The sequence below is a fragment of the Equus asinus genome, chromosome X (assembly GCF_041296235.1).
Source record: "Equus asinus isolate D_3611 breed Donkey chromosome X, EquAss-T2T_v2, whole genome shotgun sequence".
Lineage (NCBI taxonomy): Eukaryota > Metazoa > Chordata > Mammalia > Perissodactyla > Equidae > Equus > Equus asinus.
The window spans coordinates 25,923,822-25,942,284 of record NC_091820.1 but is presented as its reverse complement, the minus strand read 5'-3'; the positions used below and the strand labels follow the sequence as shown (position 1 = coordinate 25,942,284).

Sequence of the window (18,463 nt, the reverse complement as noted above, 5' to 3'; positions counted from 1 at the left end):
CCCCCTCTGGTAAACATTGGGCCACATGCAGAACTTTGACTGAGTTTTCCCCAAATATTTCTACCCCTTATCTCCAACTTCTCACCATATTTGTTCACCACTGTGTTTCTCATTTATCAGGTATTTATAGAAATAGGAACACCTAACATTATTACCTACCAGTGCCAGGAACTGTGCTAACGTTGTTGTTATTTTTCTGGCATTGTTCTAGGTATGTGTCTTGTATTAGTCATTGAATCTACCCAACTGCCCCTACGACATGTACCCTATTCTGATCCCTCCTTTACTGAGGAGAAAACCTGGAGCTTAGGGAGGTTAAGTAACTTAACCAAGGTCACAGAGTTCCTAAGGCAGAGAGGATTCTCTCCCAGGTATTTTTACTCAGGAACTTCAGATCTTAACCATTACCATGTGCTATCTTACACTACAGTGTTCAACACTATCCACACTAATTTAATATCTCCTAATGACCTTGAAACGTTGTTTCATATCCAAGTGGAAAAACTTTACGAGCTCTGATTTTCCAAAAATAATGTAGCTTGTGTTTTCTTCACTGCTAGCTACTTTATTACCGGTCTGAAAGAAAAGAAAAAAAATATATAATAAACGCCCCCCAGTATGAAATGCAGAGCCAAGACAAGAACATTTCATTGGCTTTGATTTCCCTAGGGTCCACTTCCAAAGTAATTTAAGTCAGAAATAAGATCTTATCCAATCTTTACTTTTGCTTTTTTTCCCTTTAATGAAAAAAGTAGGTAAAACTTATTCACCTGGCAAAGTCTGAACACTTTTTTTCTTTACCAGTTCTACAATCTATATAATTGTTATTGAGAAGGATTATTTAAATTAAATTAATTGCCCAGCCATGAGAATAAGCAAAATCGTTTTGAGAGATTTTTAAATGTGTATTAATGAAGAGTTTGAAGTTTCCTGCCATGGAGTACTATATAAAGTATCCACATTGTTAGGAAAAAGCATATAATGTCTTAAATAATATTTGGCTGAAATTGTTGCCCTTCAGTTAACATTGTTTTATTGTTACTGAAATTGCTTCTTAGCTTGTGTTTCTAATTTTTCTTTTTTTCTTCTTTCCTTTTTGCAAAAAAAAAATTGTAGCTCCTAGTCAGACTGTTACTCTGGTGACACAGCCTGTGGTTACCAAGGAAACTGCCATCTCCAAACTAGAAATGCCATCTTCCTTGCTGTTGGAGGTACCTGCTCTGGCAGATTTCAACCGGGCTTGGACAGAGCTCACCGACTGGCTGTCTCTGCTTGATCAAGTGATTAAGTCACAGAGGGTGATGGTGGGTGATCTTGAAGACATCAATGAGATGATCATCAAGCAGAAGGTATGGGGAGAAAAGATAAAAGCTGGCAGAGGTTTTTCTTTAAAGTGAAGATTTTCCACAAGTCAGTTCACTCTCCTACACCATTTCCCACCAGGTTTTAGGCAGCTTTTCTCTGTCTGCAAACACACTATTCTTTCTGCTCTATTCAGCCTAAGTATGATCAAGGAAACAAATTAATGCAATTATCTAAAACAGCCATAAATTGAAAAGGAATAACACAAGGAAAAAAGCATAAACCTTACAAGCATAGTTGGCTTAATTAAATTCACTGAACAACTGGTATTTTAAAAATCTATTTAATATCAAATAAGTAGCTCAATTGGGCTGTTTACATGTAAACTGTTTGTTTGGGCACTCTGCAGCCATAATGTATTACAGAACAAGTATGGTAATCCAGGAATTGGTTATTCACTCTTCTGAGCTGTCTGTGCCAATTCTCCTCCAATGCTAAGCATAATAGAAGGTTAGCTATAAGTAAAAAAGAGAAACGCAGCAAAACATGATATATTTTAAAATGTCTTAGATCTGACTATTGGCATTTATGTAATGCCATACTCAAATAAACATGTTTTTAATACGAAGACTGCATTTCTGAGCCTCATTGGAATCCATTCTGCAAAATTATGACATCAACTAGAAGCATAAAAATACACTGATATAAATGCGGTTTACCTAGCTAGAACAAATATACTATACATCTTTTACATTTCTGAATGAATACGAAAAGTAGTTTTGAAAGCTTTATACACTGTAGTTATTTCACTTGTAAATGATTTTCAAGTCTTTTCTAAAAAAGTAATAAATTGTACTAAAGGTATTTGGGTGTCACAGAACTACTTTTTGCAAAAAACAAGGAGTAAGGCAGACAGATTTCTTTGTAAAATGAAATTCAGCAATTGAGTAGGAGTAAAAATAATTTGATAGTAAATAACCTGCATTTAAAGTACCTTGATCTTACACTCAGAAGACCTGAATTCAGTGGTTTTTCTTTGTCATTTGCAAATGACATAATTGTGGTCAAATCATTTTCTGGATCTTGGTTTTCTCTTCTGGGTACAGGGTACACAGAATTCACGTTCAGTCTATCGTGATAGATATGTGTGTATATAAAGATATGTAAATGTTATAGAAATATATATAATTTGTTTTACTACTGCTTCATAACGAGTATTAGTAGCCACGTTTTTCAGAAAAAGCAATTGCGGCTCGTAGATGTCACATTCCTTACAAGTAGCAGAGCAAAGATTCAAATCCAAGTCTGTTTGGTTCCTAAGCCTGTGTTCTTACTTTCTATGTATACTGCCTGCCAGTATTAAGTGTAAACGTGGCTGCCGTTTGGTGATATATGTATGTTTGTATGTATAGTCTATGTCAGACACTATGCTAAGCGTTTCGCAATTGCAATGTGCCGATACATACAGAAACAAGAGGTACATTCATTCACAATGTCGTATTGAGGTATGCCAATACTTCCAGGACTATTACTAACCGGAAGGGACAGTATGTCATAATGTTTAAAGCAAGGGCTTCGGAGTTAGATTGTCTGTTTTCAAAGCTTGGCTCCTTTACTATAGCTGTGTGACCTTGGGTAAGTTATTCAACCTCCCTGAAGCTGAGTTTATCTATCTGTACAATGTGGATGATGATACTATCTATCTTATAGGTTGTCATGAGGATTAAATTAGGTAGTATATGAAAAATGCTTCCCACCTTGCCTTGCTTACTGCAAGTATTTACCTGATGTTAGTAATTAATATTAGGTTCTCCTGCAAACTATGTTAATCTGCCTACTCGTGGCATTTGTATTGTGCAAACTGTATGTCATATAATGATGATGAAATACGTGAAAATAAGAGTTTGTTTCCACATCTGCACCCCATTCTGCCGTTAACATTACAGCCTCCTGTAAAAGCCACTACCTATTAGAGTGGGAGAGAAAGTCCATCCTCTCTTGTGAGGGGTTTGTGAGCCCAGCCTTTGAGGAAGGCGTTGACCTGCTCAGTAGTCTTCAGAGTTTCAGAAAGGACTACTAAGTTGATGTCTCTTCAAAGTGATAGTGTTTACATATAGGTCCAAAATTAATTTAGGAGGATGTTTAAGTGCCATGTCTGAGGCACAAAAAGCCAGGATTTGTAAATGTCATGTATATATACCTCTAATCTCCCTTCTCTTGCTAAATAGTGGGATGCTTTTCTTGCTTCCTCCTCTCATATTAAAAAAATAATTTATAAAGACATTGTTAGTTTTTGCATTTTATAGCTTCAGTCACTAAATGACCCTAAATTAACATTAGACAAATGTGTGTGTGTGGAGGGGGACAAGAAAGAGAGGTAAGTTTGGGGAAGTATTTATTATAATATCAAGAAATAAATATTTCTTCTATGTAAAGTTTCAAATAAAACAATCATAACTTTAATGTTTGAGGTGTGAGGAATGAGGTAATATTCCAAAAAGCCTTTATAAACTGTAAAACACTATCAATGCCTGTTTATTTACATATTCTTTTAACAAATTTTTATTGAGCTAATCTAAGTGCTTCGGAAATACAGAGTTGGGCAAGATAGGAATGTACAGATTAAAGAAGAAGAAGAAAAAAATAATAGCACTATGATAGAAATAAATTTCAGGATGCTACCTAGCACTTATTTAGCACTAATGATATACAGTCACTGATCTAAGTATGTCACATGTATCACTTAATCCTCACAACAACACTTGAGATTGATAGTAAAGCACAGCGAGGTTAAATAACCTGCCCAAGGTCAAGTAGTAAAGAGACAGCAATGGGATTTGAACCCAAGCAGTCTGGTTCCAGAATCCTCACCCTTAACTACGATGGTTTTCTACTGCCCTGGGTATGCTTGCATGATGCTCTAGGGACTTACTTCAGAGAGAGGACATCTAACTAAGCCAGGGAACAGATCAGATATCAGGAAAAAGTTCTTGAAGAAGATAAAACTTAAAGAACAGGTTGAAATTAACTAGATAGATAAAATGAGAAAGGCGATCCCAGCCGAGGGAACAGACTGTACTTTTTACTGATGTGGAACACAACATAGTATAGTATAGAAACTCTGATTCCATATGGCTGAAATTAAGGGGTTAAGAAAGAAATTGATGAGATTGAACAGAGAGAGTAGGGCTAAAAAATGAGTCCTTGCCAGACTAAGGAGTTTTGATTGTGTCCTTCAGGCAGTGGCAACCCTTGAAGGATTTTAAACAAATGTAGTTAGTTGTATATCATTTAGGGTTCTCTGGATGCAAGCAACAGAAAATATCCCCTGATTAAATCAAGCGGAAAGTAAACATACTGGAATTAGCATGAAGACAATGGAAAAGGTTTAGGAAAAGAAAAGGGATCTGAGCATGCCTGGGCATCTAGTTAGCAGGAACTACTGGTGTCTCTTTGTGACCCTCTTTTTTCTCCATACTGTGTAACTGTTCAAAATTGAAAGTCCTGGGAGAGGAAATCCAGCCAAACTTGCTTGGGCCACACGCCTATCTCTTAGCTAGAAGAGAGCAGAAAATTTTGATTTAAAACCTTCTTCCAAAGCCCCTCACAATGAGGGAGAGGTAATTCCCCGGGAAGAAATTGGAGTCTGTAAAAATTGAAGACGGAAAGGATGCTGAGCAGCCAATAAATGATAAATGTCCACCAAACTCAAGCAAGAATATGTAGAATAGGATGGAGGACAGAGCAAATGAAGGAGATTTGCAGAAAGTGATTATCATGATCTAAGCAGTATATTTATCTATTTCAACTTCGCAACATGGAGAACTGAAATAAAGGCCATTTATGTGCCAGTACCGTAAATATAAGTTTGTTCGATGCTAACACAAACACGAATTGGTTCTCAATAAATGTAGATTGCTTGAGGGATAATGTGAATGAAATGTGATGATAAACAAGCTTCGTTTTCAACAGAAATCGGAGTTTGGGAATTGTAGCTGTGAGGCATCAGAAGGTAGGTGAGAAGATGTAGCAAAACATGTTATGAGTCTAGAAGAACTTGGTTTTGAATTTATGAAGTTCAGAGCAAATGTTAGACATGCAATGATTGAAATATTATTTCCAGAAAGGGAGTAAGGACACAGCATTTCAATAAATTAGCTTTCCATAGTTCTAGGCCTTGAATTCAAAATCACATATTTGATATTGTTTCAATAAATTATTTAATTTAATTCTTATTTTAGAAAATAAGGGACTGCTACCATTTTGACATGAAAATAATTTTTACTAAGTGAATTACGTTAAGCAAAAAATGGAAGTTAAAATTCCAACTAGAATTTTCTAAAAGATTGTAACATGTAGCCATTTAAAAAATGAAGCAACTCGGCTGCTTCATTTTAGAGAGTAAAAAATATACCATTAAATTGTAGAGAAATAGAGATGTGAAATATGAAAATTAAGGCTTTAAAAGTAAAATTCCAAAATAAAAAAATTGAAAAATAAAGTAAGACTCTAAGTTTATGATGAAGCTCCAAGTTTACTTTCTAAAATAGTGGCTTAATAGCAGAGGATGATTGGTAATTTATAGTTTAGTGTCAGAGAAATCTGATAAAAATTGCTTTTCTCATTCCATCACGTGTTTAAGTTAAATTGCTCTGAAAAAAATTTGTTTTGACAATTAGTCACAGTTTTCTTTCACTGACATAATCTTATCTAATGAGGGGGAAAATACGTCTAGAGTTTTTCCCTGAAAGTGATGATTGAATATGACCCTTAGAGAAAGGAAGGTGGGAAAGACAGAGGAGAGAGAGGAGGGGTGAGGGAAAGAGAAAATGGAAGGAGGGAGGAAAAGAAGAAGGGAAGAGGAGGGAAGAAAAATTCCTGAGGAAAAAAGAGAGAAGGAGGAAAGAAGAAATGGAAAAAGGGATGGAGGGTGGGAGGGAGAGGGCGAGGTTGGGAAGATAGGACGCTGGCAAATTTGGGGAGAGGTTTGTGGAGAACTGTGTCGCTATCAGCAGACAGGACTTAGGCAGCCATATGATATCATTATTTTTATACTACTGGTGTCCGATTGCCTGTGCTAAATAAATTACAGTCTTTTTTCAAGCCATTTTGGCCAGGTGTTCAGGGTAATTCACCACTAAATCTGACCCACAGGCATTTGAATAAAGAATTGAGTCGGCAAAGGAGTTTTATCCTTTAATAAGACCTCTTAAGGTTGGGGTTGAGACAAATTGGCCAATCTGGACAAGATGATAATAGCATTGTTCAAGATTCATTTTTAACTACACATTACACTGCCACCTGGGTGATTTCATTATCCAAAGATTGAATAAGCAGTTTTAGTGGGGACAGTGTATATTTAAATGGGCAATAATTACTTGGATGTGTTTATTTTTTTTATTGTTAAGGTCAAAGTCTTTAATAAATTCTATGATTATTTTTTAAACTGTGGCTATATCTACACAAAGAGCAATTGAATGGCTCCAGAATCATTCTGATTATAACTTTTGTTGAATAAATTCAGCCACAATCTGATGACAAAAGAACTTGTCTAGCATGGGCCTAGAATTGGTGGCACAATGTGGGGGGAAAATGACATCGATCGTTTAAACTAAAAACAAAACAATGCTTCTTGGTATTATTCTATTGCCATGAGCATAGCAGAAAAGTGGGTATTACAAATGATTTCCCCTATTCAACAAATGAGAAAAGTTACAGACAACAAAGTCAAAGGCCTACTAGGGTCACTTAGTGAATGTAATTGTTCTAATGTAGATCCAGACTTTGGGGAAGAGATAATGTTTCTTATTTCTTTTTTGTTTTCTGTGACCGCCCCCTTCTTAAACATGTCATTTGTCCACCAGAACTGTAACAACACAAACTAAGCCCAGTCCATTTTCATGGGTATCCAATAGATTTCGCAAGTTAGATGATAGTCATCTTAGGGTGAAGAGATTGATTATTCTGTTTTTCATCAGCCATGCAGCTCTCATCTCATCTGTTCATTTCTGCACAACCTTAAGAAACACCACACCAGGGGTGGGGGGAGGGTACGGAGGGGGAAGTGGTGTACCCACAACATGACTAACAAAAATGTACAACTGAAATCTCACAAGGTTGTAATCTATCATAACATTAATAAAAAAAAAAAAAAGAAAAGAAACACCACACCAGAGTGTGCTGTCTTTCCATATATCCATATATGTGTTGAATTCTACAAAGAGTAATGTCGTAATGTATCTCGCTGAAGATATTTGCAAATTTTGAACCGCAATTATCTTCTGATAAATGGACATGTCTTCTGTAGAAAGTTCATAACTCTGTGGATCACTGCTCCACATGCATACAATTTTCTTACCTAATGAGAGCCAAATTCTCTATTATCTTCACTGAAGGATGTAAAGTTATGTCAATGTCGTTAATATGACTTATATTATACTTTCCAGTCATGACAAAATAAATTCCCCTTAAATACAAAGGTCATAGAGCTGCAAACACAAAAAAAAACCCATTTTCAAAGTCTCATAATAACATTTTTATGCAAAATGATACCATACACTTTCTTTGCTTAAAGATAAATATAAGCTTTACCAAATCACATATTTCAAAGTCTATGAATGGAAATGCATATCTTACTACATTTCACTTCTACTCGCTGTAAAATTTTCTGTCAAAACCTTATCAAGTAAAACTGAACCATGATATTTACATGATTTCTAATAAAAGAAAGTATACTGTGTTTTCAATGAAATACCAGTGGGATTCTGATAAGCAAGTTTATGTTTCTTATTGTTTTTCAATAGTGAATTCTATTTACAAGTTTACTTGCTTGGGTCTAGATAGGAGTTCCTTTATATGAACAGGCTTTTATTATTTGCATAAAATACCTAAAATCTGAGATCTTCTCTAACTCAATGGCTCAGTATTTTTGGAAAGCTATGTAATATTATTATACCCTAAATGTTATCACCTGCTTTTTTGGACTTTTTATTTCACCATAATTTGGGGTCCTTTAAGTCTATAATTGAAGTTACAATGTGTTATAATGTAAGTTCTTCTTATTATTATCCTTAATGTTCAGATAATGTTAGGTAATGTTAATGTTAGATTATAGTTCCTTGTTTATTCATTCCTTAGTTCAACAAATTGTCTTTAAAAACCATGTTACAAAGTGCATTAAAGGCAGTTAGGGGACTATTAGGAAATGACGTTGGAAAGAGATAGTGGAGTAAAAATGTGGATTTAAATTTGATTTCCGGTGTATGTTAGCGCATAATTGAGAATGAGATAAAACAATGATCACACATCACTATTAGAGTGTTTTTGTACATTTATCCACATTTTTTTGTATATGATTACTTACGTTAGAGTGATACATATATGTGTATACATATTATTAACATACATACAAAGTAGATATTTTTAATAGTCTGCAGTGAAAATAAATACTCCTCATACTTTCTTTCCTCTCTCAAATACCTACTTTGGAGGCCCCTAAGTTACAATGTCATGCAGATTCATTAGGAATATAATGACTACGTTTTAGGAGCTTTTGGTATAAGACTAAGTTTTCATTCATCTGTTACTTATTAAACATTTGTAGTGAAAGATATCATGTTATCTGCTCTTAAGGATTAAAAATAAGAATATCGGCTCCAATTTTAGAGTGTATCTTCTGTGAGGGAAACATAAAAGGCAGTGGTAATTGCCACAAGAGAAAAAAGTGCGATGGTGGTTTCAATCGTATACATATTACAATGAATGAATCAATCAATCATTTATTTTCTTCCTCCTCATATGTGCCTGCCTTTCTCATATAGAAGAAAATTAAACTAGACTTCTCTTTCCAGATGTCTTGTTAATTTTTATTCAATAACCTGGGGGTAGTTCTAGAGTTATTGGAGTCAATTCTTTATTAAATTTATAAAAATAACTTTGAATATTATTTTAGTAATTCATAAATCCTCCCAGATTCCTTCACCTTTATATTTCACACTCTGTGTAAACAAGTAGCATCATATTCAAGGATTATGTATTTCCTATAATTTTTTCAAGGAAAGAATATCTTCTAAGTTATTTTTCTCAAGAATAGAAATGCTTTGGTTTCCTGACATATTCTCCCTTCAATTATGGAAGTGGAATAAATTTGTAATGATAATCTTCACCCTCCCCCCCAAACTGATTTAATCTATATTCAGCTGTATGATTCTTTTTAAACCTTCCCACTAGAAATAAGAACAAGTAATGCCATGGGGAAGGTTTGGGGCAAAAGTATATAGATAAATCTCTACTTAAGAAAGTGGAGAGAAGAGAATAATTTACACTTAACTCCATGCTTTTTTTCCCCCCTAAAACTAAAAGAACTAGACTGTGGTGAGAGGAAAAATAATCTACAGCAACCCTACTGAGGCTAAGCTTTTCTGTCATGTCATATTATATGAAAATCATAAAAAGCTGCCACAGATAGAGCCATAAATGCCCTTTGAGAAATTTGACATAAAAATCAAACTGCCACTTTACCACACTTACCCGAGTTCAATTTTATTTTTTTTTAAGTTATATAATAGGTGTTAGGCACTAGAAAAGGACAGTTATTGGGGGCAGATAATAGCAGTTGGAAAGAATGCAAGCAGGCGAGAAGCTATCTATAATGAGATTTTACAGTAAGATTGTTCTCTAAATCAAAAGGAGGATGTATTTTATTTTTAGCATTAGGAAACTTTTTAGATGAAAACCATTGCAACCATTTCAAGGTGTGAGTTCTAACCAAATCCAATTATGAAGTTACCACACCGATGACTTAGGCTTCCTTTCCATTCCTTAAAGTTGATTATAGTGATGAGAAACGTCGAGTTGCCTGGTTTGTCAGAGCATTGAAGCCTTGGAGATCTATCCCTGCCTTCTCTGTGAAATTTGTTTTGATGACTCCAAACCATGTTGGTCTTTTTCATTAGTGATTCACTGCAAAATTATTTTGCCCGTTAACTATATATTTCCTTGTAAAGCTGCTTCTATCATCTTGAATTTCCCTTTTAAAACATTTATTGTCATTTGACTTTTTACTTTTTCATATTTTAGCCCTTGCAATGAATTTAAATTTCCTTAAAGGCAAGCATAGGATTCTCTTTGCTATTGCAGCTAAGGACATACTAGCGTTTTATAAATATTGTTGATTTACTTTATCTTCACGGATGACTAGGTTTACTTAGCATTCGGAATTTAACAATCTGTTATAGAGCCATATGCATATTTATGTTTATTTTAACTTTTAAATGCAGCATGATTTATTTCTGTTTTTGGTCAGTGATGAAGGAAAGGCTCCGGGGAATTAAATTTACCACATCAAGCAAAAACAATTATAATTTTAGACTGTAAGAATTTTAGAAATTAAAGGCTCTTTGTTTCCAATTAATAATGGTAGGATCGCACGTTTGGCTGCCTGTGAGCAAATCCTCCACACAATAGCTTATCCAGAGAGGAGTTTGTTTTTCTCACATAGCGAGACCTCCAGAATTATGTGTTCCAGGGTAGGTTCAGCAGCCACAAAATCATGTGTCCCAACTCCTTCTTTCGCCATCCTCAACATACAGCTTTCATTCCTTCTGGTGGTCTCAAGGTGACTACGCTGCCTGTAAGCACTATCTCTGTGTTTCAAAATGGAAAAAGGGGAAATGGGAAGGTAAATGCCTGTGTCAGGTGTGTCAGCTCCTATTTAGAAGGAAAACAAAAGCTTTTCTGGCAGTCACACATAGATGTCTACTTTGTGTCAATGTCTACGGCATTGACCAGAAATGTGTCACATGGCCACTCCTAGTTTCAAGGGATCCTGGGATGATAGAGTATTTTAAATGAGTAAGTGTGTTTCTTTATTCATAATTCAGAATAAAACTGGTGATCTAATCCTAAAACCTTGCTGTTCTGAGCAAAATCTGGATTCTTTTAGTTAAGATGGAAAGAATGGATATTGGATAGGCTGTGCCTAACAAGACACTCTTAACTAAAGCATGTTTTTCTCCTTTAGACTTAAGTAGCTTTTAATTAGCTAAAAATGATGTGATGGTTTTCCTGTCTTCTTAGTTCTCTCATCACAGAGATGGAATGGGAGTGTGAATGTAAAAGAATAACCCTAGTATTAGAGTAGACGTCAATGATTTTACTTTACAATCATTCTGTACAAAGGTCACTGAAAACAATGCAAATTAGGTGGGAAATTGAAATACATTGTGTTTATATTTCCTCTATTCTCAAGGAATAACGTCCTAATTAACCACATGTGTTGTCTATAATTCTCTAAAGCTGCACAGTCCAATACAATAGCCACCAACCACATGTGGCTATTTAAATTTAATTAAAATGTAAAAATCACTTCTTTAGTCGCACTAGCCCCATTTCAAATGCCCAGTAGCCACATGTGACTAGTGACGACCGTGTTGGACAGGACAGATACAGAACATTTCCATCATTGCAGAAAGTACTATTGGGCAGGGCTACTCTAAACAGCTATAACACATATGTTTCAGCTATCAATGAAATAAAATTAAGGAAAAATTGTTTTATTCATTTCTATCTTTTTGCCTCTGAATATTTTTAAATTGGAGAAAGAGAAAGCAGTCACATAACAGCTTAAATAGCCTGACAAATTCAGAAAAGGTCCATTAGCATCAATATACACAGAATTAGGTCATCAGTTTTCATATTCTGAATTATTAAGACGCAAACACACCCACGGAGTTCAAGGAAAAATATAAGCAATTAAAAGATTACCAGTTCTAGAATGATGATCAAACAGGAAAATAAGTAACATGGCCCAATTTATATAACATGTTTTAGAAGATGATTTTTTTTCTCTGACTGTGTTGCTCTTTTTATAACATCTTATAACTCCTTTCCGTGATCTTCTCGAGCTCTCACCGCAAGCCCCCGTGTTTCCTTGGCCATCCATGCTCTCTTCATTGAAGCAGTATCCCAAGGCCCAAGTTCCTAGATTTTTCCTTCTTCCCCACGATGTGTTCCAACAAGGGAAATCACTCTTGCCTCTCATAATTTCAATTGTCTATTTTATGCTGTAAAAAAGTAGAAAATGATGAGTGTTGAGATTTTGACTAGGAAATATACTATTGTTCCTAAGAGTTGGAATATTGCAACCTTTCCCCAGCTGTTCTGTGGAACACTAGATTCATGAAATGTTAATAGACGTTCCTCACGAAAAAGTCAAATAAGCTGAGAAATGTGCCTGGACTTTGCCGTCATAGAGATCTACACTGTACATCACCATAGCAGTCACTGAAAAGTCCCACAGGAATGTTAGCACTGTTGAGCTCCGCATTTCTCAGTCATTTCTCCATGGAAATCGTTTGTGTGAGACATCTTAAGGAGCACAGTGTAGAGAATGTTAACTTATCCTAGTCAAATGTGCATGCCTCTGGGAGTTGCTTGATTTCTCTACGTGCATTTATTTTTACCAAATTAATCTTTCAGAAATCTTTCCTCTTAGCGCCATGTCTGTAATGTAGGGAGCTCTTACTAGGATAGCATTTGTGCCTTTCATTATGATGTACTTACCAGGGACCAAGTAGCTAGGCTTTCTCCAGAATGAATATCTGAGGGAAAAACTTTAACAAGCGTTCCATAAAATCAGTGTTGTCTATAAGATATATTTATATGTTACATATAATAACTTATATTTAAAATATTGATTAATTCTTAAAATCAGCACAAAAGTGTTAAAGAGAAGCACACAATATAGGGCAGTACTTAAAGGCATTAAAATGCCTAGATATATCTTAACCTTTTCCTATATAAGGTCTAAAAGACAGAAATCGCACACTTTTCACCTTTCTTTTTGAAATGCAAAGCTTTGTCTCTTCCTTTGAATGTTCAGTTACAGGAACGCTCAATGGGAATATATCAGAAGAACATAAATTCTATTTATATTTATTTTTATCTCATTCTTTTAAAGTTAATATTTTTTCTAAAGTACGTATATTAATAACATAGTATATGTCTACAATTTTGAATAAATATGGATTCCTATGTGTGAGCCAGAATTTTTTCAATAGTAGGCGTGTGCAGTCAAAAAAGTTCGGAGACTGTTTCTCCTCAATGTGGCAGATGTCAGCTGTCCCCTGAACCTACAACTAAGTACCCTCGAAAGAATCCATCATATGATATGAAAGAGCTCACATAGACTTAGCTGATATAAAGCTCTCTCTCATTTATTTCCTTTAACTTCTCTTTACTGAATAGAACACGACTTGTTCGGTCTACAGCAGAAAGATTGCAATCACAGATGTTCCGCAGGCCTTCATCTCTTTAGATATATTTTTTCACAACCAGGAGGCATGTTCTACGTTGTTTCTCTTCTTTCTCTGACTCTTAAAGCTTAGGTTTCAAAGTAAAAATGAATTTGTTTTAAATTGCCCAGAACTATCCTTTACTCGACTAACTTCCAAATGGAATCATATCTGCTTTTAAACTTTTGAATTAAACTTCTTATCCAATATTGAAGGCATATAAAATGTATCTGTTTCTTTACAAAGAAATATATATTAATTCTTTCACATTGGAATAGTCTTCAGATAACTTAGTGACCGTGATGTTAAGCATTTTGTAAGGCTGGTGGGAGGAGTGGGAATATTTTTTGATCATTTTATCTTTTTGGTCTCTCCGTACGCATCTGCTTATGTCAAATAACCTCTAATTATGTGGCAACTCATTGTATGTGATTATGATACTTACTGCTATTTTTCAACCTTCTATTGTTTTTTAAAAGTATAATACCAATGCTAAAGCCCTGTTTTGTTTCCTTTTTTTTCCCTCAGTTTTAATTATATTGTGAAATCAGGATCAACTGGCCTACAATTCTTTCAAGGAATAGAATATATAACTGATCTGCAAATTTTCTAAAGCTGAGATGCGATTTTTTTTTTCCCATCAGAAATTATGCAGATATCAATTATGGTTTCCTTATTAGAAAAGCAATTCCTTGCCCCCAAATATTGCTACTGTGTAATCATGCTGTCACATTCTTAAATTCTACCTTTAAGAATGAATTTATTTGGTTTCAAGCATTGAATCTAATTGTTCTCTGTTGACGTGAAAATATCCTACGATAATCCTTTATAACCATGCAGATAAAACCCAATTGAATTATTTCTCAACTCCAAAAGCATAAGAAATGTTGTGTGTCTTTGTTTTTTTCTAAATCAAATAAAATTTGGCTCCGAGCCTTTCTTCTAGGGTAGTCGGGGATCCAGTGTCTTGGTCATTTTTCGGAGTCCCCCTTCTTTTCAGAATTCTTCAATGGCCTTCGAGAGGCTTAGGGGTCTTCAGAAAAGAAATCTCCCAGTTGATATTACAATTCTGCCTTTTCTTATGCCTAGGAGTTCCTGTTGTTCTAGCTCATTTTCTAAAATCCAAGATTTTCCAAAACAAAGAGCTCTGAATGCCTTTTGAGAGTAAGGAAATCCAGACTTCAGGGACGCAGCCATGCCTATCATCTAAAAGTGAAAAGGAAAATATAGCTATTGTTCATTTTTAAAGAAAAAACACAGTTACTTTCTCAACCAGGTTATCTTGCAACCCCATTTATCAGTTCTCAGCGGGTTGCTTGCTAAGAGATTCTAAAGGAATGCAACAAAGAGAAGCCAAGGAATCTAAGGGGCATGAGGTCTACAATGTTAGGTTCTCCTGTCTATGAGGTTGTCACAGCAAGGGGGCAGTTTAAGGGCACTTCCCTTAAACTCACACTGAGCTTACAAAGGGGAAGAATGGAGCTGTTTTTAAAAATCAGCTTATAGGGACCAGCCCAGTAGCATAGCGGCTAAGTTCACGTGCTCCGCTTTGGCAGCCCGGGGTTTGCTAGTTCAGATCCGGGTGCAGACCTAGCACTGCTTATTGAGCCATGCTGAGGCAGCGTCCCACGTGTAAAATAGAGGAAGATGAGCACAGATGTTAGTTCAGGGCCAGTCTTCCTCAGCAAAAAGAGGAGGTTTGGCAGCAGATGTTAGCTCAGGGCTAATCTTCCTCAAAAAAAAAAAACCCAGCTTATAGTCTATTATATGATTTATTGTCTAAATCATAATACATTTAAGAATGAAAATGAGTGTCATTATTAATAATGCCAGACAACAAGAGTTAACTAAGATCGTCCAGGGAAAACTAGATATATAGTCACTTTATCTATAGATAAAGAGAGAAAATTAAACAAGTATCAACACTTTGAAAACTGAATTATTTGATGTATAGATTGTTTCTCAGAAAACCTTATGTTAAGTTGATACTTTTTATAATCTATTTGAGAAAACCAAAAAGTAAATAGGCAATTGAGGTATGATGAAATAAATTCTATGATTGGGTAAAAACAGGGTATTCTTCAAGATTAAATCTGAACATAAATGAGAATGTGTTCCATTTCAACTAATAGGAAATCCAATTCAAACTGGCTTTAAGAAGAAAGGGAATTCATTGGTTTATGTAACAGATATATTGCATGGGCTTCAGGCATGGCATGCTCAAGACTCCAATTTCATTGCTCACTTTTGCTCTTCAACATTGTCAGAGTAGTTACAGGATACATTTTGCATACCACACTATATTTAAAATGAAAGAAAACTTTTCTTTTCTTTTCTTTTCTTTTTTTGGTGAGGAAGATTGGCCTTGAGCTAACATCTGTTGCCAATCTTCCTCTTTTTGCTTGAGGAAGATTGTCACTGAGCTGACATCTGTGCCAGTCTTCCTCTATTTTTTGTATGTGGGATGTTGCCACAGCTTGGCTTGATAAGAGGTGTGTAGGTCCGTGCCTGGGATCCAAATCCGCCAACCCCAGGCCACCGAAGGGTAGCACATGAACTTAACCACTATGGGACTGGGCCGGCCCCAGAAAACTTTTCTTTCTTGGCCCTCAAATGAAAGTTTTGAGCTTCTCTCAATTGGACTAGCTTAAATCATAAACCCATACCTGAACAAATTATTGTGGCAAGGAGGATAGGAATCCCACCCTAATTCCCTGGTTTTACAGAATAAGATGCTGTGAGGGTTACCAATACACCTACTCTAGTCATGACTCCAGATTGAAGGGAACTGAAAAGAAAAGTTTCCCAGAGGAGTCAATGTTTCAACCAAATATAATTCCTTTCTAACTGGACTAACAGTCTTATCAACATGGTTCATTTTTTGTTTCATCCTACAGCAATCCCCCCGATCTGTGGTTTTGCTTTCCACAGTTTCAGTTACCCATGGTCAACAGCAGTCCAAAAAGAGTAAATGGACAATTCTAGAAATAAACAGTTTATAAATTTTAAGTTGTGCGCCATTTCAAGTAGCATGATGAAATCCTACGCCATCCTGTGCCATCCTGCCCAGAACGTGAATCATCCCTTTGTCCAGCGTATCCACACTGCATATGCTACCTGCCTGTTAGTCACTTAGTAGCCATCTTGGTTATCAGATTGACTGTTGTAGTGTCACAGTGCTTGTGTTCAAATAACCTTATTTTACTTAACAGTGGCCCCAACACGCAAGAGTAGTGATGCTGTCGATTCAGATATGCCAAAGAGAAGTCGTAAAGTGCTGCCTTTAAGTGAAAAAGTGAAAGCTCTCATCTTAGTAAGGAAAGAAAAAACGATGCTAGTTTTGCTTTCGCACCTCAAACTGTGAAACTTACAGCCACAGTGTGTGGCGAGTGCTTAGTATAGGAAAAAAACATATTATATATGGGGTTCAGTCCTCTCCATGGTGTCAGGCATCCCCTCAGGGTCTTGGAACATATCTCCCATGGATAAAGGCGGTCTACTGTATTTTCCTATTTCTTGGTAATGTTATATAAGTAATTGCAGAATTTAAAAGCTGAAGAGAAAGAGGACACAGAATACCATGTCTTTTGTCATTTCAAAAGCAATAGAAACTAACATATTCATTTTCTTTCATTACACATCAAGAGAAATATAATGTATTACATAAACATGTATAAATAAGGATTTCCAACACTGATAAACAGGAAATATTTTCTTGTTACCTTGTTTTCTTCCTTTTCTCTTATCCTATTTTTCTTTGTCAACTCTGATGACATCTCCAAATTTCAGCTTTTATTCATAAGAAAAAAGTGACTATCATAGTAAAGAACACTTTTGTTACAATTTGGACACTCCACCCTTTCCTCAAATAAAGAGGAATCTTAATATTATGTGAACATTTTTTCCTGCTTTTTCTCATATTTGTAGAAATAACATGAGCTTTTCTGGAGTCAGGCATCTAAAGCCTCGCCTTGTGTTATTGGCGAGCTACACAACTTCTGTGATCCTCAGTTTGAGCATCTGTAAAGCTGGGGTTGAAAACTCAATGATACATTGTGGTTCTCGGGAGGGAAAGCACATTGTAAGCTCTTTGTAAACAGATCTCAACTCTGCAGTTGCATTTGCTCTAACTGTGCGCTACTTCTCTCCACATTTTCACTTTGCTCTAACATAACAGTGGTATCTCACGTCATCCATCAAAGGAAATAATTAAATAAAGCCGCTCTTTAAAACAAATATTAATTTTAGATGATTAAATAGGTTTGTATGGAGATTCCTCTTGCTAATTGTAGCAATTTTCCTTGGTGAAAAATGATAGACACTTGAAAAACCAATTAATCATGATGGCTCCTTTTGCGGCATAAATAAATCAAACTTTCAAACCTGAGATAGAATCAGAAGGGCAATGGTAGTGTTTCAAAGCCCCTTGTCATCTGATGCTACAAATTAAAAAAAGAGAGAGAAACTTGTTTCACTCTAATCATTTTCCAAGTGCTTCAGAAAATGTGTATTTTCCTAATAGATAAGAATTTCTTACTTGGATTAGAATTGGAGTGTAGCCAGAAGGGCACCTTCTGTTGAAAGAGGTTTTCAGACAGCAGAGTCTGGTGAGTGTGCCTCAGGTCAAAGAAGAGAGGGTTTTGAGAAACTCTGTGGCTAGAGACAGGTGTGTTTGAGCCCGGGGAGATATGCAGAGTCCACTCTACTTTCTTTCTTCTAAATCATTCTTACCTTAAGTCCCCAAGTATTTGATGAAGGAGGAATGGGAAGAAAATGTGCACACTATTATAGGAAAGATTTGCCCCTATGCTATGAAGACTTTTAGAACAAGAGTGTTATAGAAATTCGTGCCAAATGCCTAGCGTTTA

The 18,463-nt window shown here is 35.6% G+C and overlaps 1 protein-coding gene across 12 annotated transcripts in view; it reads left to right on the top strand.

The window, feature by feature from the left end:
- DMD (dystrophin) overlaps nt 1-18,463 on the top strand; it is a 2,265,680-nt gene that overhangs the window by 1,666,505 nt on the left and 580,712 nt on the right. For all 12 annotated transcript variants that reach the window (XM_070503127.1, XM_070503123.1, XM_070503121.1 and 9 more), the window contains one exon: nt 1,117-1,349. In XM_070503127.1, coding sequence (XP_070359228.1) covers nt 1,117-1,349 — 233 coding nt within the window. The remainder of the gene's footprint in view (nt 1-1,116; nt 1,350-18,463) is intronic.